Consider the following 23,736-nt stretch of genomic DNA (forward strand, 5'->3'; position numbering starts at 1 on the left):
TGCCTCACTGTGTCTCTCCCTCTATACCTGAAGAAATATTTTTCTCTTTAATTAAAAAAATATCTTTTTAGGGGTAAATATTCTATTTCTATCTCCGTGTAACCTCTCTGTGCTAAGCCCTGAGAATAAAAGAAAAAAAGGCAAAAAGACAGTCCCTGTCCTCAAAGAGCTCACAGTCTAATAGTGCTTAAAGGTGTATTAAGAACTTTGTATATGTGATTTCATTTGATCAATAGCATCGAATGCAGCAGAGGTGTCATTCTGGTGTTCAGACCTTAGGGTTGAGGGGCTGCAGGCGGTGGAGCTGTCGGGGACTTTTTTTTTTTTAAGAGGCAGCAAATTGAAAAAGAATGAAAAGGGGCAGCTAGATGGCGCAGTGGTTAAAGCACTGGCCCTGGATTCAGGAGTACCTGAGTTCAAATCCGGCCTCAGACACTTAACACTTACTAGCTGTGTGACCCTGGGGCAAGTCACTTAACCCCCCATTGCCCCCGCAAAAAACCAAAAAAAAAAAAAAAGAAAAAGAATGAAAAGCCAAGGGAAGCAGGAGGAAACTAGAGGAAGATGGATAGGCGGGTGGACCACGGCAAGCTGAAAGAAAGGAGGGAAGGGAGGGGAAGAGAAAGGAAGGGCGGGGCGAAGGTGGGAGTGGAGGGAAATGGGGCTGGGGCAGGCATGGGGAAGGTTCGGGCTGGGGATTGGGGAAGGAGGCGTGGTGATGAAGGGACCGGGCGAGACTCTGATGGAATGTGGGCGGGGAGAAGAGTGTAAAGGCAGGGAGATAAATGCTAGGGAAGGGAGGCAATCGCGGCTGGGAGTGGGGGGGTGGGGGCGTGGTGGCGAGGGAGAGAAATGCTGGGAGGGCCTAAGGAAGGGAGGCGGGGATTGGGAGCAATCAGGATTAGGAGAGGAGGCGTGGCGAGGAGGATGGGGCGAGACTGTGGTGGAATGAAGGCGGGGCAAAGAGAGTAGGGTGAGGGAGGGGAGACGCTAGAGAGAGAAGGGAGGCGGTTTCCATCAGTTGAGGCCCGGGGGAAGGGGGCGGGGCGAGGTCTGAGGAGGAGAAGGAGGAAAAGGAAGGCAGGAAGAGGGCGGGGCTTCGGGGGGCGGGGCTTCATTCGCGCCGGCGCTCCGTCCAGCCCAGAAGATGGCGGCCTCCAGGTGGCTTCTCTTGCTGCTGGCTTTCCTCTGCGCCTCCGACCTGCTGCTGTGCCTGGTCGAGGCGGGCGAGGACACAAAGGCCACGGCCAAGCCGCCTCCCCCTCGGAAGAAGAAGGACATTCGCGATTACAACGATGCGGACATGGCGCGGCTGTTGGAGCAGTGGGAGGTCCGTGCGGATTCGGTGGCCCGGCACTTCCCGCGAGACCCCCTTCCCCCCTCCTGCTATAGCCTTCTCTAACCTTCTAGCCCCCTCCCTCTTTCCTTTGTTTCTCCTCACCCATCCTCTAAGTCTTCTTCTCCCTTCCTTCGAGTGTTTTCAGATTGCTTACTGTCCGGAGGGGCAGGAGGTGGTCATTGATTTTCTTTTTTCCCCTCCAGTTCCTTAGAAAGTGTTTGAAAACTTTTCCAGTTCCTTTCTTTTTTCTTTCAACTTTTAAAGAGCAGGGTGTTTTAGCAGCAGCAGTTGATAGGCATACTAGGGAAGAGTCGTGTCTCCCCCCCTACCTCCCAAGTTGTTGCTACACTGTTACTCTGCAGGAGTGCTTGAGAATGAATCATAATATCATTCCAGAAATAAAGCATAACTTATCATTCCTTTGTTTCCCCTATTATGTTTGGATCTTTCTCCCTCCCTTTCTTTGAATCTTATTTTCTAGTCCCACAAAATGAAAGAAAGACATTGCAAGTTATTCACTTTTCTGCACTGATTTCCTCATCTGTAAAATGAAGGGATTAGCGAAGGCTTTACGGTCCTTCCAGTCACAGCATGCTTCAGTTCTTTGTTGAATGTGCTATGACTTGATTATGTGAGGGTCAAGTGTGCATGGCTCTTTGACTCTTGTGATTTGCTAGTTAAAATGGTTTTAGCATACTCGGGATGGTGACACCTTGAAGCATAAGTTCACTGACTTCTGCATCCCCCTCATTTATAGGACGCCACTTACTTGTATAGTATGGTTCATTTTATAGAAAACTACTACTTAGCTAGTTTAGTATAGAGGATTGTACACTGGACAGGAGAACTTGTCTCTAAATAGTAGGGTGGTAGTTGGCTTGTAATGGCCCTGGTTTCTTCATTTGAAAGATGAGTTGTTAGGCTAGATAAAGAATTTTTCTAACAACCAATGATCTGTGATCCATATGAGTGTTTTTTCAGTAGTGTCATAAGTATAATACCTGTGAACTTCTGATAACTTTCAGCTACTTATGTTAAGTATTTAGTGTGCTTTGGTCCAATGAAATGAGGCTTCTCTTGTCTGTTTTTTTTTTTTTTGACAGGTGGCTGTCAAAAGTTGGTATGGAAAAAGTTAATTGGAGTATGGTTTAGGTCTTATAACCAAAATATCAATATACTGTTTTAAAAAACAACAACAACTCAGTAGGTGTGTAACAATTGGAGTGGATGCCCACCTAAAGCTCTGCCCATGAGGAGAAGGAATCTATGGGCAAGCCATGCGGCTTTTCCTTGCTTGTGGGTACTGTCATATCAAAGCTACCAGCCTATTAGCTTGGAGCTTTGTGTACGTGAAGGATGGGATGTTCCCCTGTTTGACAGGAGGCTTCTGGGAGGAAGAAGGAAACGTTGGGTCCTTTTGGTTCCTGACCTCGGCAATGGCAGGTTGGATGATGGGGTCCTCTTAGAAATAGTTAGATTTTTACCTTTCTCTCTGTCATTGATCCTAATGCTCTTTAATAAATATTTAAACACTTAAATACTCTTGCTAAAGCTTAGAATTTATTGGCGACTTACTCATTAGATATTTTAGACAGTATAGCTAGGATTTTAGGCCCCTACAAGTGTGACTGGATGAAAATTTCCATATATATGTATATGTATATATACAGGGTGTTCCAAAAGGCTTAGTGCAGCTTTAAGCTACTAAAAGCTACTAAAGTATAATGAGACCTCCCCCAACACATATACAATATTAACAGATGCTTCTAATATATTAAAGCATGTTTATAAACATCATTATATGTGCATATGTATCTACACACATAAAACAAAAGTTTTGTATATATATTATAACATATGTATATATTCATGCTTTTTGTTGCCATAGATCTATATGTATGTGTGTTTGTAAAACTTACACATATATGCTTGTTTGTTGCATGTGAATGTCTGATAGACTCATCATCTTATCCAACAGATACTACAAATATTCTGCTTTAGAAATGTTTATTGATAAGTAAAATAGAACTAATAGTCCAGCTTTTTTTAGGCCTTTATGATGTCCCCATCCCTGACAGAAAATACATAGCTAATCCCTGTTTGCTGTTAAAATCTGAATTCAAAGGCTGTAGAGTTGAATAGGATCCAAAGCCTATTACTCAGAATCAAGTATTTCTCCTATACCATATAGTCTTCTAGAATCTTAGAACTAGAAAGGACCTTTGAGATCACATGGTCCAACTCATTTTATACTTGAAAGAAAAGCAAGGTCAAGAGAGTTCAAAATTTATTTTTTACCCAAGATTCAAAGATAATAACTTAACTCCAGTCTCCTAAGTCCTAGAATGTGAAGAATGCATCTGTTTTCAGCAGTTTATTAGAATCCTTTTTCTTATGCCTTCTAATACAAGATCTAATAATATAATTTTCTTTTTCAGTATTACTATTGAAATGTTAGAGTAAGACTTGGAAAATTGCATTGTGTTTGCTTTTTTTTTAAGGTCTACATCCAGAGTGTAGTATAATTACATAAAGAAAGTTTTGCTCTACCAAATTAAGCAGTAAATTGCTATCCTAAAAATACCTGGGCAGTTTCAGATAAAAATTGCTCTTGCGTGTAGGTAGCTGATCATGTTTTGTTTATAGGGTATTTCCTCCACTTTGTTTACTCATACTTTTGTATGTTGACCATGATCACATATCAGAAGTGTATAGAAGATTCAAGACAGACAGAAAAAGCTGAGTGAGGATGGCCAAAGGCCCTAGTGTCTTTGCCAACCCAAAGTAGTTAGTTGGACCACAGTCTGACATCTTTGGCTTGGTATAAGCATTGTTCAGGATATTTTTATTTTCATACTTTAACAATATGTGTAATCACTAGATTCCGTCATGTATCACAATGTGGTACAGTGGGAAGAGTACTGGATTTGGAATCAGAGGACTTGGGTTCAAATCCCAGTTCTGACTTTGGTTTACCTATGTTACCATGGGCAATGTGTTTTTCTGATCATCAAATCTGGTCTTTTCATTTTCCTTGAGCTATTGAACTTTCTTGAAATTTGAAGCTTTCCCCTTTTTCTTCCTTTTGTCTCTTAACCTTTTTATATGTTCAACACTAGAAATTTCATCTACTGGCATGTCTTCAACTGACACCTTTGGTCCAAATGGACATTTCTAGCCCTAAGTTTTCTTTTGAGCTCCTGTCAACATTTGGATGTCATTGAATACCCATATAATAGTTGATGTACTTCCACCTCAAATTTTACATTTAAAAAACTGAATTCATTATTTTCCCTCTACTACCCCCATTCAGTTCAATTAATTTGCCAAAGTCCTATTGATTTTTCTCATTAGAGATGTTTAGCGTCATGAATCCTTAAAGACCATTGGTCTAAACCTGTCACTATATTGATGAGGAAATGATACCCAGAGAGGTAAGTATCTGAACCAAGATCACAAATCATGTGACAAAGGCAAATGTGAACCCAGGTCCTATGATTCTAATCCTAGGCCCTTTGGCTCCAAACCCAGTGCTTTTCTCCACTAAAACCCACCTCCCACAGGAAGTTTTTCTTAGTTGCTTTAAGTTCTGTTGCCATTCTTTCTATTATTTCCAATTCATCCTGTATGTAGCTTGTTTGCATATAGTTGTTTGCATATTGTCTCATACACTAGAGCTCTTTTACCTTTCTTTGTATTCCCGGCACTTATTGACTGACTCGGTGACTTATAACTGTCCCTCTGCTATCACCCTTATTTGGGGCCCTTATTGCTTCATGCATTGAATGCTGAAGTCTATGACTATATTTTTCCCATCTATCTTGTGTTCTGCCACTAAAATAATCTTTCTAAAATACCATATTTTTCATCATGTCATTACTAATTTTTTCAATGCCTCTGTGCCTTTAGAGAATCAAGCCCAAATTTTCTTAACCTGATTTTCAAGGCCCTTTGCAATCTAGACTTTATATTTTGCTGCTCCCTCACAAAAATTGACCTCTCTAGTCATGTTCTTACTGTGCCTATAACAAGTTTGTTCCTTATTCCATGTTGTCCAAGTCTTTTAGCCTAAAATGCCTCCTCCTCCTACCTCTTGGAATCATGATGGTTCTTCGAGGCCCAGCTTTGGTCCCATACCCTCTGTGAGACTTTTCATCATGACTCCAGACCATAATGATGAAATGATCCATCCTCTGATTGCATGTAACCCTTTGTTACACTTGTTTGACCATTGTCTTAGTCAGGTCATTCATGCATATGATTTGCCCTTCCAGCTATACTGGAAGGCATGGGATTGCATTCCACATGCTTTTGTGCCCCATACAACATTTAGCAAAGTCAGTGTAGCCATTCAGTTAGCAAACATTCACTACACATTATTGTCTCCCATGTCGGAAAGGAACTTGTTAGGTTCTGAGAATTCAGTTGCCAAGAGCTCTTTCTTGGCCCTCTACTGAGTTTAGTATTCTAGGAGGGATGCATCATTACATAAGTAAGTAACAAAGTGATTTCGAGAGGGGAGCGTGTGCAAAATGATGGAAGGAATCTAGGTGCTCAATAAATATTTGTTGTTTGAACATGGTGAAAACATAATTGCCTTTGTCTATGATTCAACTCGAGAAATTGAACAAAGTTATGCGTTTAAGCCTTACAACAAATCTGTCTAAAATATATTGCCTTTATTAGAAGTAATTTCAACTTTGATTCATTGCCAGTTAGTTTCACATGCCTTGAAGTTGAAGTCTCTTCCTTCCATTTGTTGCCAATGTTGGCTGCTTCCTTTTTGCTAGGGTGATTTTGTTCCCTTTAAAAGTTGAAACTTAAGTGTCATACTGAAGAGGGAAATCTTTGCTGTATTTTAATCCTTTAAAGGGTAAAATGCAGGTGGATCATATAACATTTTCCCTTGACTAGTGGTTTGATAATTTGAACTTGCCTCTATAGCCAAATTATTATTCACTGTTCCTGTAACAAACTCAATCCTTCCTCTATATTTTCCTAGCCTCTTAGCCTGGAATGTCCTCTCTTTACTGCCTAATGGAATCATGTTGTTTTTGTAAATTGAAAAATGTCTCAAATTTTGTAGAGGTGTTTAACCAATACTTTTAGAATTTAACCGTACACAGGTAGGATTATAAATTATTCTTTGCATCCAGTCTTTAAGAGACTGCAGATCACTCTCCTGAAGTTTACTATGTGTTATGAAGTTAGACTTCTGAAACTTGGCACTATAAAGCCAAGCTTCTTAAAAGATGGGTTTTCTTCCTCCCTATTTATAGTGTGTCAAAAATCTCTCTTTGACCTATTATGCAAAAACGGGAGAGCAATGCTGAATTTTAAAAAGAAAAGAAAAAAACAAGTTTTAAATCATTAGTTCTTAATAGTACATTTAAAGTTTTCATATTTTTTTTTTCCTTCACAACAGAAAGATGATGATATAGAAGAAGGGGACCTTCCTGAACATAAAAGACCTTCAGCACCAATAGATTTCTCACAATTTGATCCAGGCAAACCTGAGAGCATATTGAAAATGACAAAAAAGGGAAAAACCCTTATGATGTTTGCAACAGTATCAGGAAATCCCACAGAAAAAGAGACTGAAGAAATAACCAGCTTATGGCAGGGGAGTCTTTTCAATGCCAACTATGATGTACAAAGGTAAAGTATTCAAATTTGTATGCACTGTATGTGGTATACCTTTTGTTTCTGCCTTAATATTTTTTCTTCCAAAGACACACTCTTATGTAAGTAATGCCTACTTAGCTCCCGAATTCCACATTGATTAAACAATTTTACTAAATGCCCCCTATTTACAAAGCACTGCTGGGGGCTGAGATATAGAAACAAAAATGATATTTTCTGCCCTCAAGGAGTTTGTCTTCTTGCAGGGTATGGAGGGAATACATACATACATACATACATACATACATACATACATACATACATACACACACACACATACACATATGTGTATGTATATATACACACATGCATACACACACCTTCCATACCCTATATATATATATGTGTGTGAATGTACATATATATACATAATTTACTTTTTTCCTTTTTTTGTTAGTAACTTTTTAAATAAGAGAAAACTACCTCTTATTGTCCTTTATCTCTCCTCCTCTTCTCAACTTGACTCCTTGAGAAAGCCATCTACACTAGGTTGCCTTCCCTCCCATTTTTCTCACTGTATTCTAAACTTTATGTAGCTGGCTTCCTACCTCATCATTCAACTGAAATTGCTCTCTCCAAAGTTACCAGTGATTTCTTCCTGACCAGATCTAATGGTCTTTTCTCAATATCTAGCCTTCTTGACCTTTCTGTAGCCTTTGACACTGTCAGTCACCCCCTTCTCCTGGTTACTCCTAGGTTGACACTCTTCTTTCCATATTCCCCTCCTACCTATCTGATTTCTCTTTCTCAGTCTCCTTTTACCGTATCTTCATCCAGATCACCCATAAAAACGTCCCTTTAGGGTCTCTTCTGGGGCCTCTTCTGTTTTGCTCCTATTCTGTCTTGCTTGGTGATCTCAACAATTAGTCAGCGAGGATTTACCAAGCATTTGCCATGTTGCAGGCACTGTGCTACGTGCTGGGGACCCAAGGAAAGGCAAAAGCAGTTGTTGCTTGCGTTTAGGGAGATCACATTCTAATAAAGACAGGATGCAAAAAGTTGTACCTGTGTGAGGGCCAAATTTAATATATGGGGAATTAATTGAGTGGCTCACTGTAATATTGGGGTCCCGGAAATAATGAGGGACCTCTAGGTCCAAAGCTCCCTCCCCTCCAAACTGCCCTTTTAGATATTTCTCCCAGGCCAATAAGAAAGGAGCCTAACAGCCTCTTTTCCACAAACGAATCAGGTTTTATTAATGGGAATAAAATAAATAGCAAAGGTGAAATTAATAAAAATCAAAGATAAGGGAATAGGAAAAAAGAAATACGGATAATCCTCCTAACTCTAACCTAAGTCTATACAATCCCCAAACTCACTTCCAGTTCAGCTAATTCAAAAGAAAGCAGGACTTTTATGTTAACTCACCACCTGGGGCTTCAGTGGAAAAAACAGCTTATAGCCAGGGCCCAAGGACTCGTCTGCTACTGCTGCTGCTTATGCCAGCGGGAGGAAAAAGTGACTCAGGAAGAGAGCAAGCTCCCCTCAGCGAGTGTTTCATCTTCCTCCCCCCAAAGGGGAGGTCCTTCAGAACTGCCTGTGGAGAGTGGTTTCTCCTTCTGACATCAGCAGCGTACGTCACTTCAGGCCTGGCCAGGTGTGGCTCATCCAATCAGTCAGCCAGATTCCAATAATCTTACCACACCTGGAAGATGTAGAGGGTATAAAGTAGAAGGTGAACTGCCATGGGAGGAACAGGAAAAGGCTTCCATGGGTTCAGAGATCATTTTGAAGATGTTTCTCAGATCCAGCTCTAACATCGCTCCTGAACTCTAGTCTCTTATCACCACATGCACTTTAGGACATCCCAATTTGGATATTCTCTAGGTATCTCAAGCTCAGCATGTCCAAAACAGAATTGATCTTTCCCCACATACCTTCCCTCTTGCAGACTGCACAAATACTGTCCGGGGCACCACCATCCTCCCAGTCATCCAAGCAGGCTGGCAGCCTTGGTGCCCTTCTTGACTCCTGCCTCAAACTGAACACATGTTCAGTCTCTTGCCAAGAATCTGTTGCCAGGTCTTATTTTTACCTTCACAACATCTTTTGTATACATCTCCCTTTTTTCTTCTTTTTTTCAGGGCAATGATGGTTAAGTGACTTGCCCAGGGTCATACAGCTAGATTTGAACTCAGGTCCTCCAGAATCCAGGGTCGGTGCTTTATCCATTGCACCACCTAGCTGCCCCCCTACATCTCCTTTTTTCTAACTGAACAATTGCCACCCCAGTACCAAGGTCTCATTATCTCATGCCTGGACCACTTACTAAAATAGCCTTCTGGTTATTCACCCTACCTTGTCCTCTCCCCACTCTAACCCCTCCTCCACTTAGCTGCCAAAGTGATTTTCTTAAGTAAAGGTCTGACTATGGCACCCTGCCTCTACCTCCCCCTCTGCCCACACCTAAGCCCATCGAACTACTTCAGTGGCTCCCAGTCTTCTTTTTGGCATTAAAAGCCTTTCACAACCTGGCCACTTCTTTCTTTACCAGTCTTTTCACACTTTACTGTCCTTCTCCCCCTACTTCTCCCTCCAGTTCAGTGACATTGGCCTTCTTGCTTTTCTTTAAAAATACATTTCATCTCCATGCCTAGAATTGCTCTCCCTTCTCATCTCCATGCCTAGAATTGCTCTCCCTTCTCACTTTTACCTCCTAGCTTATTTGGATTCCTTCAAGACAGCTTGAATCCCACCTTCTGCAGGAGACAATAATCCTCCCTCACTGCTAGTGCCTTCCTTATGATTTCACTGTGTATATCTTACATATACATAGTTATTTGCACACTATTTCCTTTATTAGATTGTAAGGTTCTTGAGTGCAAGGACCATGTTTTTACCTTACTTGTATCACTAGTACTTAGCATTACCAAGGTGCCAGTGCTGGGCACATAGAGCTTAATAAATAAATGCTTATTGATTGACTTTGGTTACTAAACCTATTCTTTTAAAAAAATCTATTCAGTCAACATTTGTTAAGCACTCTTATTTCCAGTTCTAAGAGAGATATAAAAATAAATAGGACCTTGTTCTTGCCCTCAAAGCATTTACATAAATTCTACCTTGTGTCTTTGTAAAAGAAAGAAACAAACAAAAAACCCTAAACCATTCTTTTCTAATCCCATTTGTTCTTGCTTTATTTCTCTCTTATGTTGTTCAGTGTGTTTGTATAACTCATGCTTTGAAGAGAAGCAAATTCCTTAGGAGTTAACATTTGTTTTTTTAATGTCTACATAACAAAAATTGTCACTAGATTTTTCATTTCAGTTATTAGACAGTTACTATTCTTCCAGTCACCCAGGTTCCCAACCTAGGAATTTCCATTACCCTCACTTACCTTTTGTGGCCATTTGGTTGCCAAGTCGTGTTAATTCCTTTGCTTCATTTCTCTCATCTGACCTTTTCACACACCACAACCACTCTGGTCCAGATTATCTTCATCTTTTACCCTACTATCGCTATATTGCCTGTTAATTGGGCCTCTACACCTAGTCTTATCACTTTGTCCTCCACACAACTGCCAAACTTTACTAAAGTAAAAGACTTGAGTATGGTCACTTCTTTGGTCAAGAAGTTTCAGTGGCTCCCCATTATCTTTGAGATAAAATACAAATTCTTCTTTTTAACTTTATAATCCTTTATAACCTGGTTTTAGTCTGTCTCTTCAGGATAATTGCATGTTACATTCTTACCACAAGCTCTAAATTCTAGCCCAACTGGCTTGTCCGCAGTCCTTCCCTTTCCCCCTTCCCCCTTCCCCCCTTACATAATAGTTTTACTTAAACCTTCAGGCTTTTACACAGGCTGTCCTCTTTATATGGAACATTTTTCCTCTTCCCCTTCACTTCTGGGAACCCCCAACCTCAAATACCACCTTCTAAAAGAAGTCTTTTCTGATTTTTCCCAATTAGTGCCCAGTCTTCCTAGCCCCCACTTACATTTTTATTTATATCCCCCATTACTTTGCACATAGTAGGCACTTAATGCTTGTTAAGTTCAGTTTAGTCATAACTTTAGAATTTAAAGGGTCATAGTTTTTTACAGTTGTGTTAAATAAAGTACTAGCAGATAGAACACTGTGAAAGTAATAAAATTTCTTCTCTTCAATGTGTCCTAATACCTGAAGTAGAAAGTCCATTAAATGTAATAGAAGGAACATCTAGAGATAGTATTTGGTGGCAAAACACCTAAATTAGCTTAAAAATAATCTATTGGAAGAATGAAAAGATGAGAAGGTCAAACCTATTTTGAGAACTAAAGAAATAGCTTAAAAGTCCTGTTTGTGAGAAATTGTTCTAAACAAACCATTAGGTGAGGCTCAGGTGTGTGTATGTGTAGGAATAGCCAGGCAAGGGTGTCATCCAGGTAAGTTTTCTCTCCCATTCTGCTACTATGGGACATTTGTATAAGGGCCACTGAAGGATTTATTCCAGTTGTAGGTTCCCTTTTTAGAATAACACAGGTTATTCTTACTTTCCTGGAACTTTTTGACCTCTTTTACTGTGTGTTTGAATAATAAGGTCTGTCATCTTTAATTTTGTGGTTGTGATCTCTTTTTCTTTGTTCTTTTGGTTCTATTTTTTGGTTTGTTTTGCTTCACTTCATATGTCTCCCCATATTTCTTTGAATTCTCCATGTTTGTTTCTTATGGCATACTCTTTTACATTGTGTTTATATACTATAATTTGTTTAGCTCCATCAGTTTCCCTATCAGTAGCCTCTTTGGGACATAGCTGCAAGGAAGTATCAGGAAAATTAGATATAAGAAAGGAAACACATTTTTTGTTCTTACTGAGTAACTTAAATGGGTGAATTCATAGTTCGTAACTTCATAGCAATATGCTTGTTTTTGCCACCATAAACCCATCATTGACTTACCATCTTTTATTATCTTTGCCACTTAATCAGATAAATGCAAATTAAAATAACCACAACCTCCATGACAGTAAGGTTTTCGAACATTTTTTTCATGTGGTTGTTGATCATTTGCATGTTTTCTTCCCAGACTTGCTTGTTCATATCCTTTGACCACTTATCATTTAAAGAATTGTTCCTTCAGACAAATGTCTATCAGTTTGTAAATTTTAGATGTTATATTTTTGTTGGGAGTATTAATACAAATATTTTTCTTCAGTTTGTTTCTATTCATTGTATTCTGGATGCATTTTTTATTAGTGCAAAAGGTTTTTTTTTATATATATACTGAATTCATCTGTTTTATCTCCTTTAATTTCTTCTGTCTCTGCTTAAGACTGTGCCTTCTATGTAGTTATAAAAGATATAATTCCTTGTCCTCTCATTTAAAAAAATGTTTTAAAAGCACATTGATTGTTCATCCATCATCCATTTGGAATTTACTGGGCTGTATGTTATGAGATGTTGATCTATTCCCATTTTTTGCCAAACTACCATCTGTTTTTCTCAATGATTTTTTTTTTGTGATCCAAGATCTATTCAATTGGAGATGACTATATACATTTATTTCTGGCTCATTATTCTAATGTATTTCAATGATCATTTTCTTATCCAAAATCAGGTAGTTTTGATACTTAACTATTAACAGTATAATTGAAAATTTAATAGTGCAAATTCTCCTTTCCATCTTTCTCTTCCTTAAAATTTTTTCCCTTTGCTATTTTTGACATTTGTCCTTCCATATAATTTGTTTTTGAGAGGTGGACAGCATGATTTAGTGTATAAAAGGGCTTTCTTTTGAGGAAAGAAGAATTATATTTCAAGCCCTCCTCTAATTTATTTTTACTATATGGGCTATGGGACAAGTCACTTAACTTTTAGTATCTCAGGCAATTTTTCTATCAACTGGAATGTAGTCTTCCATATTGATTAAATCCAGATTTGGGGCCCCACCCTTGAGATATTTTGTTTTTGTTTTTGTTTTTTTGCAGGGCAAATGAGGGTTAAGTGACTTCCCCAGGGGTCACACAGCTAGTAAGCTGGTCAAGTGTCCGAGGCTGGATTTGAACTCAGGTCCTCCTGAATTCACGGGCCCTGGTACTTATCCACTGCGCCACCTAGCTGCCCCCCCACCCTGAAGTTTTGATATATTTTATATAATCAAGAATGTCCATGAATTTTGAAAGATATAACAATAAATCTGTAGATTAATTTGAGAAGTTTTACTATAGATATATGTGTGTGTGTGTATTGTATACTATACTACTATGTAGGTATATATTATCCTATGCTAGATCATATATACTACTATGTATACACTATACTATATAGTATAACGTATATATACTATCTATGCACTATAGTTGTATACACACATATACATACATACACACACACACACACACACACACACGTATATTTCACTATGTTGTATCAGCCTACCAAATTTTTCTTTTATTGCTATAAAATTGTTTTATAGTTGGCTTATGTAAATATTAACACATCTTGGTTGGTTAAATTCTAGCTATGTTATAGATTTTCTTACTATTTTTAGGGTATTTCTCTTGGCTTTTCATGTTTTTTATTGGTAATATAAGGAATCACTGGTAGATTTGCTATGGGTTTAGGTAATAGTCTATTTTGCTAAGTTGTCTATTTTAAGTTAGTGTTTTTGTTGACTTTAAAAAAATTTTCTAAATAAACTGTGATTTGTAAATAGAACCATTTTAACTTCCTTTTTAATGGTGCTTAGTCAATTTAATTTATTTTCTTGTCTTACTGCTATAACTAGCATTTCTAGGACTAAATTTAGCAATGATTAGAGCTTTGTTTAATCTCTTTTGAGTAGAAAGGATTCTACAGTTTACTTGTTACATCATAATGTTTGTGGGTTCAATTAAGTGTTTTTGTTTGGAAAAAATCCTTCCATTCCCACACTTTTTTAGTATATTTTACCAAAGGCCTTTTCTGCATCTATTGATATAATCATATGGTTTTTATTATTTTTATTGTTAATATGATTTACTGTGCTAATTGTTTTCCTAATGGTGAACTAGGAGAAGCAGTGTGATGTAATGGATGGAAAACTGGCCTGGAGAGTCAGGAAGACCTTGGTCTCAAGGCCCACTTCTGAACACTACTAGCTGGATGATCCTGGGCAAATGAATCACTTAACCTCTTAGTGTCCCAGAGAAGTTTCTTAAGACCAAAACCTATGGGATGGTTGCAGATCTGCATAGACATTCCCTACTAATGGTAGCACTTATATGGTACTTTAAGGTTTGCAGAGACTCACCAATCTGTACCTCATTTTATCTTCAGCAACAATCCTAGTAAATAGGCACAATTATTATTATTAAATGATGCCCCATTATACAAATAAAGAAACTGAAGCAGACAAAGGTTCAGTGACTTTCCCAGGATCACACAGCAAGTATCTGAGACCAGATTTGGATTGGGATTTTCACTGACTTCAGGTTCAGCACTCTATCCATTTTTGCCATCTTGCGCCCCATACCAATAATATCACAGGGGTGAATCAAAAATATATTTGAGGGGCGGCTAGGTGGCGCAGTGGATAAAGCCACGGCCCTGGATTCAGGATGTTCCTCAGTTCAAATCCGGCCCTCAGACACTTCACACTTACTAGCTGTGTGACCTTGGGCAAGTCACTTAAGCCCCATTGCCCTGCAAAAACTCAAAACATCCAACCAAACACAAATATATTGAACCGGGGCAGCTAGATGGCGCAGTGGATAAAGCACTGACCCTGGATTAGGAGTACCTGAGTTCAAATCTGGCCTCAGACACTTAACACTTACTAGCTGTGTGACCCTGGGCAAAGTCATCCTTAACCCAATGTCTCAATATAATAATAATATAATAAATAAAATATATACATATATATATCGAACCACATTTGTATACCTGGTAAATAACCCAATTGGATCATAATGGACATATTGTTTCTGTCTACCAGTAATTTACTTAATGTTTTTGCTTTGATATTTATTGATTGTGTTGTTTTATAGTTCCCTCTTTACTTTGACTTCACATTTGGGGATCAAAGCCATATTTTTCTCAGAGAATAATTTGATAGCTTATTGTGTTTCTCTACTTTTAAAAACAATTAATGCTTATAATTATTTGTTTTTAAAATATTTTACATAATTCTACAAATATGGTTCAGTTGGTATATTTTTAGGTGATAGTCATTACTACTAATGGCCTGCACAGTTTTCTTTTTCTGATATTGTTTAGATTTCCCATTTCTTATTTTGGCAGTGTTGGCATTTTATGATTTTTTTTGGTATTTATTTAATATTCTCATTTTTATCTGTATATGATTATATGTGATATTCCCTAATAATTTCATTTATTTCTTCACAGCATTTTATAATTCACCTCCTCATTTTTTATTTTTATAGAATGGCTTTTCTCTCCTATTTTGTCAATTTGGCTAATATTTTATCTATTTTATTGGCCTTTAAAAAAAACAGCTCTTTATTTTGCTTATTCATTTTCAATTCTGTTAATTTCTTCTTTGACTTTAGTTTTGGACATGTTAATTTTTTCTCTCTTTTTTTTTAATTACAAACTCAGTTCAGGCCCTTTTAATTTCTTATCTTTCTTAATGTCACATTTGACACTGTAGACCACTCTCCTGTGTATATTCTCTCCCCTGTTTTTCCAGAGGCCTCTCACTTTTGTGTCTTCTGAAATGACTGATCATTTTTAACCTTTGCTGGATCATCAGCTATATCCTTATTCATAAATGTGGGGGCACTACAGTGTTTTGTCTTGGACTTTCTTTTTCTCTTTTCTTTCTTTCTTTCCTATGAGTTCAGTTTTCATCTTTATGTACCTGACTCCCAGATCCAGCCCTACTGAGATTCTACTGAGCATCACATTTTGAACTGGATGGTCCATAATCTTCAACTCAGCCATGTCTAAAACAGAACTCATTATCTCCTATCCATGTTATACATTTACCCATTTATTTATGTTTACCATTTAGGTGATACATTCATATTTAAGTGAAATATATTTAATTATTGCCAATTTTTGTTTGTTCCACTTTTACAACATCGCTGCATCATCTGCCAAAGGGATGTTCTTAAAGCTCAGGTCTGCCCATATATGCTGCTTCCTTGATTAATAAATTCTAGTGATCTAGGATAAAATACGCATTCCTCTGTTTGACATTCAAAGCTCTTCACAGCCTGGCTCCAAGTACCCTTTCCAGGGCTCTATTATTCATTACATTACTACATGAACTCTGATTCTGCCAAATATTCTTCTGCACAACATCCATGTCTGGTTCAGTGCTTTGCCTCAGACCTTATGCTTTGAATGCTTGTCTTTCTTCTGCTTCTTAGAATCCTGAGTTTCTTTCAGAGCTTACCTGAAATGCTACCTTCTAGGTGAGATCCTTCCTGATTTCTCCCATTTTCCTAGGACCTTCCCTGCCCCCTGCCCCTAGTTACTATGTATTTATTTCTTAAACACTCCTCAAGGTCAAGGACTATTAAATTTTGTCTATGAATCCTCACCTAACCTAACGGGGTGTCTGGCACAGAGTAGAGTCATAATAAATGCTTGTTGATGGAGTGATCTTTTCATTTTTATTAATAGAAAATATTCAGGAAAATGCATTTGCTCTGAGAACTACTTTCGCCACATCCCATAGAGTTCCAGTTTTTTTATTATTGTGGTTATCTCTGGTAGGATTTTATTTTTTTCCCCTATAATTTGGCCTTTGGGTTCAGTCATTCCTAAGCAATGAATTTTTAATTTCCAGTTAGGCCTTCATCTTTTAATCTTTTTTTCTTATTGATTACTGTTCTGTTTTCTTGTTTTGTACAGTTTTGAAAGTTTAGCTTTTCTGTATTAGTTTGTAAATTCTTTATTACCTGGCGTATGATTATTGCTTTTGTAAATGTTTCATAAATCTCTGAAATAAAACATAAGTTATATAATAAATCCATTCTTTTTCTTTCACTATAGCTCTCACATCGGTTTTTTGTAGTATTTGGTTCAGTCTTGTAACTTTTCTTATTTGTGTTAGATTTAATCACGTCCCCAAGGTTGGGTGGTGAAATCAACACCATTTTTGTTTTTCTGTCTAGGTCCTTTTAAAAATTCAGTTAGCTTTTCCAATATTAGGTACATAGATATTGAATATTAATAGACATTCTCAGTAGTTCAGTTCAATTCATCAAATAATTATTAGTGTCTACCTTTGAAACCAGGTACTACTGTGGATACTAAGAGAAAACGTAAGGACTATCCCCTCCCCTTAAGGAGCTTTCATTTTTTTCCAGATTGTTTCCTTTAATCAAGCTATAGTTAGCTTTCTTATTATCTCTTTCATTGGTTTCTAATTTGAAATTCGGGGGTCTGGAATTATGATAGGGATGGACCCTTGATATTCTGAAATCATTGGGTGCATAACTTTCTCCCACCTCAATTTTTTTTTCCTTTTTGCAGGGCAATAAAGGTTAAGTGACTTGCCCCAACGGTCACATAGCTAGTAAGTGTTACATGTCTGAGGCTGGATTTGAACTTAGGTCCTCCTGAAACCAGGGCTGGTATTTTATCTACTGTGCTACCTAGCTGCCCCCCTCCCACCTCAAATTTTAAGCCTATACTTGTTTTTCTGTCACCTCATTAAACTATATTACATTATGGGTTCTTAAACTAGAATCTGTAAACTTTTATTTTGAGAATCATTTCAGTATCATTGATTTCCTTTGTAATCCTCTGTATTTTAATGAATAAATATTCATTCAAAAACATGATTCTGAGAAGGGATCCATGTGCTTCACCAGACTTCCAAAAAGATTTGTGCCATGAAGAAGGTGAAGAGACCCTGCAGTAGCGCCTACTATGGTCAAGCATTTTGCCATCTTCCCCTTGTTGTTGCCTACCATCTTGGCAACTCTCCTCCAACTCACCCTTTTTGACATCAGCCTGTCCACTTAGTTTTGGGATTTCACTCTAGGGCTGAGCTGTCCTCATTGATGGGTGAGGAGTGGAAATTCACCTTGTTTTCATTATATGAAGTCAGTGCCCAGACTATACTTTGAATCTTTTCAGCCATCTACCATGAAAGCAGGGGCCAAGCATTTTTTTCAAGCTTTTCAAAAAAATAATTTAAAAAAATTTTTTTTTAAATAAGTTAAATTTTGAACTTAAAAATTTTTAAAGAGCATTTCTCTCTACTTAGAACATAAAAAGAGACTTTATGAAACTCTGATTTGTTATTTTTGTACTTCTTGCTTTAGAAAAATAAACATAACTATACATACATATGTGTATAGATATAAAAAATTCAACAATTACTTTCAAACTGTTCAGCTTGTCTCTCATTATGTCCCCTTCTCTCTTCATATGACCATCACCCTACTTTAGGCCCTTATTACCTCTTGCTTATATTTCAGTAGTCTCTTTTTGTTCCTCTAGGATCAAATGTAATAAACATCTTTGGTATTTTAAGGCATGTTATGACCCTGTCTCCTTCCACCTTTCCAGTCTTTTTATACGTTATATTTCTCCACAGTTTACAATCCAGCTATTATTAAACCCTCTCATTCCTCACACACAACACTCTATATGCCTAGAATGTACTCCTCCATTACCACTGCTTCTAGGGAGTCTCAGGTCTCCTTCAAGACTCAGCTCAAGCACTGCTTTCTATATAAAACCCTTCCTGATCTGCTCCAGCTGCTTGTAGATCTGCACTTCCTCCTTTCCTCTCTCCATAAGTTAACTTAAATTCATGTTGTATTTATTATGTATATACATATATGTGTACTATCTTATTTTGTTAGAATTATAGACTTCTTACCTATTTGTACCAAAAATATTTCTAGCAGCTCTTTTTGTGGTGGCTAAGAATTGAACAGACTGAAGCAGGCTTTTTTTCACTTTCTTCTATTTTTTTTCTTTTAATCAAGTTTTCTTGTACAAGGTGACAAATATGGTAATGTTTACATAATCATATATGTATAACCCATATTGAATGTTTGGATAAAAATTGGAACCCCAAGTTATAAATAAATTGTTTATTATTTTTAAAAACAATTATAGACTTCTTCAGAGCAAGAATAGCTACATTTTTGTCTTTTTATTACTAGTGCTTAGCAAATACACTGACACGTATTAGGCATTGATTGATTGACAGTCATTCAGACACTTACCTGATCATCACTCAATTTGTATATCATTTTCTCAAATAATATATTTTCCCCAGAATTACATGGTGGTTTATTTGTGGGTTGATTTGTATGTTAAAGACTCCTGTATATTTTTCTTTTTTTTTCTTTTAAAGATACTTGAAAATGTTGTGGGAGATTTAAGATATGCATTTTCCCCCTTTGCATATTGTTACTTAGGATAGCAGACTAGAACATTATGGGGTGGTCTAATTTGTCCATAAATCACATTCCAGCTTTTCTCTTTTCTGATGACAGGTAAATAATCCTAATCCTGTATTGTCTGAATTTGATATATTTTATGTTACTGTAGGTCTAGATTTTTTCAATTGGGCCACTGTTAAAATGAACTTGTCCTCCTGTTGTCTTTCTTTTTAAGATCTTTTTACTAGTAGTTGTCCATTGTGTTTGAAGGGTTTTGTTTTGGTTTGGTTTGGTTTTGCTACTTTGTAATTTTCTTTCCTTTTCTCAGATGAGGGTCTGTTCTCTTATGAACCTATTTGCTTAGTCCTCTTTTTCTTCCTTCCATTTTCGGGAGTATTTTTATCTGTTTATGGTAGAGATGGAGAAGGGAATTGAGGAGCTGAGTTCTTCATGACCTTTCTTTACTCCACCATCATTCTGAAAGTCCCCCCTCATTTTCCATTTTTTAAGGAATATATTAAAACTCATTGTAAAATTACTGTTACATAATAAACCAAAATCTATTTCTATCCTTGACAGTTAGGGAATACAGTATTTTTTACTGTCTGCCCTAATTTCTGTTCCATGTTAAAATTGGCTCAACAAATTAATGCTTTTTAAAATTAATTTTGTTTCTGAATTTAATGAATGTTCCACACAGATCATTGTCATATAAAAGTGGAACAGAAAGAGAGGATATATGTGAAAAAACATCTTTTATGTGCAGTTTCCTTTTTTAAAAAGTATATAATAGATTTAACATGTTAATTTCAAAGCTGTGCTGCTTGTGTTTCTGAACTTCCTTCAGTTCTCTTAGGTTGCATTTTAAAAAAAGGATTTCAGTAATTTTCTTTTCTTTACTTTTTTTGTTTGTTTGTTTTCTGTCCCTGGCATTAGTTTCCCTTTATTCTCTCCCAAACTCTCTGCCAATACAAAAAGAAAAATTCAATACTTGTAAGAAATATGAATAGCATCCATAACCCATCTACACCATTTATTCTTTTGTCCAAAAATGTACTCCTCATTTTGCACCTTGAATCCATCACTATTCTCTCAGAAGGTGGGTAGCATGCTTCTTCAGTTCTTCTGGAATCATGTGGTTGGTTATAGCATTGATCAGATTGTTAAATCTTTCCAAGAACAAATTAATACTTTCAAATATGTTTCTTCCCCCAGTATAGGTCAGGGCCTTTACAGATTTATCTTTATACTCCCAAGACCTTTATACTCTAATATGGTGCCTTGCACATTATAGGTGTGTAATGAATGTCTGTTAAGTCAAATTGATTTATATATAGTTCGGTAATTAGAAATTTTAGGAAAAGACGCAGTTAGACTTTGAGTATACATTTTAGATTTTTCTAAGGCATATGCAATACTAAATTAAGGACTTCTTTCCCCTTTTTATTAAAAAGTCACTTTCTTTTTTTCTTTTTTTTTAGTGAGCATTGGGGTTACGTGACTTGCCCAGGATCACACAGCTAGTAAATGTTAAGTGTCTGAGGCCGGATTTGAACTCAGGTCCTTCTGACTCCAGGGCTGGTGCTCTATTCACTGCGCCACCTAGCTGCCCCAAAAGTCATTTTAACATGTTCAAACCACAACATTAATTGATATTTTCTTTTCCTCTAGGTTTATTGTTGGGTCAGATCGTGCTATCTTCATGCTCCGAGATGGGAGCTATGCTTGGGAGATCAAAGACTTTTTGATAAGCCAAGAGAGATGTGCTGATGTAACTCTGGAGGGGCAGGTATACCCTGGCAAAGGAGGAAGTAAAGACAAAAATAAAACAAAGCCAGAAAAAAGAAAAAGGAGGGAGATAAGAAAAACTAGTTCCTCTAAAGAAGATAATCGAGCCTCAAGGCAAAAAGATGACCTATGACAAACATATTAACAGAACTTTGAGAGGAGCAAATAGGAGGACATAAGCATTTCTAAAGTAACTTGAGGATCAGGAATCAAACAATATGGTTTATGTTTATTTCTGTGAAATTCTGAGTGGGTTAGCAAGGATTTTGATGTTTAAAAGACTTCAATGTAAAGGTGGAAGTTTACTTATTAAATTTGAGTAGTTTTTAATCACAGGAAAGTTAATACTTAATATAAAATGACTTTAAATTGTGACATATTTACATTCCTTTTACTTGTTTAAAATTGATAAGTCACTGGTCCACTGTGGACTTTCCCCCTTTATAAACAAGTGAAAGCAAGGTCATCACTCTGTTAAGTATTACTTTGCTTGCTCTAAAAATTACTACTGGAAATCCACCAAGCCAGTTATTCTTCTTTGTGGTTAGGAAAAAGGATTTGTTAGGTTATGTTTGCACGAGCCATTAAAACTTTATTGACTTGCGTGAAATTCTTAATGTTAGTACCCCTCTCTTTTACTATATTGCTTAGAGACTGTTGAGATTAAGCAAGTGTTATATAAGGAATTCATGATCAGACTACTGTGGCTTGGTCTTGACTTACATCCTTGGGAACTAAGTGATTCTGGGATTCCCAGAAAGTTCCCTACAAGAGAGTAAAGGTTTATGTTTGTTAAAAGAATCCAGGAGAATTGCATGTAGATTACTACTGATTTGTTAGAAGAAAGAGAAAAAATGATAAACCTTGAAGTTTCTGTGCCAAGTATAGGAAAGGTTTCTCTTTGTTTAATTTTTCCTTTTTTTTTCAAGAGACGATGGTTTTAGGATCAGTATTGTCTGTACTGCCAAGGTTTATCATATGCTTGTCTCCTCAAGCATTTAGAAAGTAACTTTAAAGATTTGTTATAATAATGAGAATCCATATTTCTACAAAGTTGGCAGCTTTTTAAAAGCCTGTAAATATTCTTGAACAGCAAAGTCCATTCCTGGATTCACCACAGTATTGGATTATTTCATTTGTTACTAAAATGTTTGATTTTTAAAAGTGCCTAATTCTTTTTTTTTTTTTGTGGTTTTGTTTTGTATGCTACTTACATGGTACTTTATTTGTTATTGACTGGCTTTGCTGTTGATGCCTGCTCATGAATGAGTTGTGAAATTTATATACAATTGTAATTTTTAAGAATTAAAATTATTTGAAAAATCTAAAAATTGTCATTTTTATTTATGTGGAACTTATTTCTTAGTTTCTTTATCAGTTGATTTGAAGACTTTATCTTTCCCTCAAGTTACATTCTAATTCTCTCTTCTTTTTTTCATATTATTGATAGTGATTTTTGAAAGAATAATAAAAAAGTTATAAATTATAAATATAAATTATAAATAAATAGTAAAAAAAATTATAACCTAGAATGTCTGAACGAAAAAGGACTTTTTAGAGAATATTTAGCTTAGGGTTTCTTTCTTTTTCTTTGTTAAGGCAGTTGGGGTTAAGTGACTTGCCCAAGGTCACACATATTAAGTGTCTGAGGCTGGATTTGAACTCAGGTCCTCCTGACTCCAGGGCTGGTGCTCTATCCACTGTGCCACCTAGCTGCCCCTAGCTTAGGGTTCTTAACTGAGGGTCCTGTGGGTATATTTTCAGGGCATCAGTGAACTTGAATGGGAAAAATTTTTTTCATTTTTATTTTCACTCCCCCTTGGTTTCCTTTGTAATCTTATGTGTTTTATTTTATGCATTTAAACTATTCTCAGATGAACTCCTAAGGCTTCATCAGACTGGCAGCATTGTCTAGGACACAAAAAATGGCTAAGAACTCTGGTCTAGGCTAACAGGTTGCTTCATTTTACAGATGAGGAAATGTGCTCAAATTCATAAAGTCCCAACTCCACTAATGTACTTAAGTACATTGGTCTTTCTACTCTACCCATTCCATATCATACTGAGCCACCTTTATGACCTTTTTCTTTTGGAATCTTACCCACCCACCCAGGCTCAAGTTCCAGAGTACACTTGAAGGCTGGTGGGGTTCTTTTAATGCTTTCTACTTGAGATCCTATCCCCATGTGTTCCTCTTCTAATATCATCAACAGTAATTAGCACCTTAGAACAATTGAACCCATTGATATGTGTTCAATGCCATTGATAACCAGTTAACACACCAAGCAACTTTTGCAAAAGGATATTACTGGGAAGGTATAGCAAGAACAGAAGCAGAAACATCTCCCCTATGAACTGGAGCTCCCTCCCTCCCTTTTCTTACCTTAGTTCCAGGGGAAAGGTCTCAAATTCAGAGCAGCTGCTGCAAACATTTCCACCAAAGAATTCACATCTGGGGGCAGCATAGCCTAAGGAGAAGCTGTGCAGGGCACAACTGTGCTAGTCAAGGCTGGACTGTTACTAAACTCTTCTCCAGATCCCATTTCCTACACTGGTGGTGACTCTTCTGGTCTTAGCCTAGTCTGGTTTGTCTCCTGCATTCATTCACCTGAGAGTGGAAATAAAACACAAAGAGATAAAGGAACATGGATG

The 23,736-nt window shown here is 37.0% G+C and overlaps 1 protein-coding gene across 1 annotated transcript; it reads left to right on the forward strand.

Moving 5' to 3' along the window:
• Positions 1–1,107: 1,107 nt before the first annotated feature.
• MESD (mesoderm development LRP chaperone) lies at positions 1,108–22,415 on the forward strand. Its single transcript, XM_043989365.1, has 3 exons — positions 1,108–1,330; positions 6,765–6,997; positions 20,968–22,415. Exons 1-3 carry the CDS (start codon positions 1,148–1,150, stop codon positions 21,215–21,217), a joined length of 666 nt encoding a protein of 221 aa, XP_043845300.1. The 5' UTR covers positions 1,108–1,147; the 3' UTR covers positions 21,218–22,415.
• The last annotated feature ends 1,321 nt before the right edge of the window (positions 22,416–23,736 follow it).

The sequence above is a fragment of the Dromiciops gliroides genome, chromosome 2, assembly GCF_019393635.1.
Source record: "Dromiciops gliroides isolate mDroGli1 chromosome 2, mDroGli1.pri, whole genome shotgun sequence".
In the NCBI taxonomy this organism is placed as follows: Eukaryota; Metazoa; Chordata; class Mammalia; order Microbiotheria; family Microbiotheriidae; genus Dromiciops; species Dromiciops gliroides.

What these genes read in the sequence shown, in the direction of transcription:
- MESD (XM_043989365.1), top strand. Translation starts at nt 1,148, where the DNA reads ATGGCGGCCTCCAGGTGGCTTCTCTTGCTGCTGGCTTTCCTCTGCGCC. An exon ending in GGCTGTTGGAGCAGTGGGAG is followed by an intron (nt 1,331 to 6,764) that starts GTCCGTGCGGAT and finishes CCTTCACAACAG; the next exon opens with AAAGATGATGATATAGAAGA. An exon ending in GCCAACTATGATGTACAAAG is followed by an intron (nt 6,998 to 20,967) that starts GTAAAGTATTCA and finishes CTTTTCCTCTAG; the next exon opens with GTTTATTGTTGGGTCAGATC.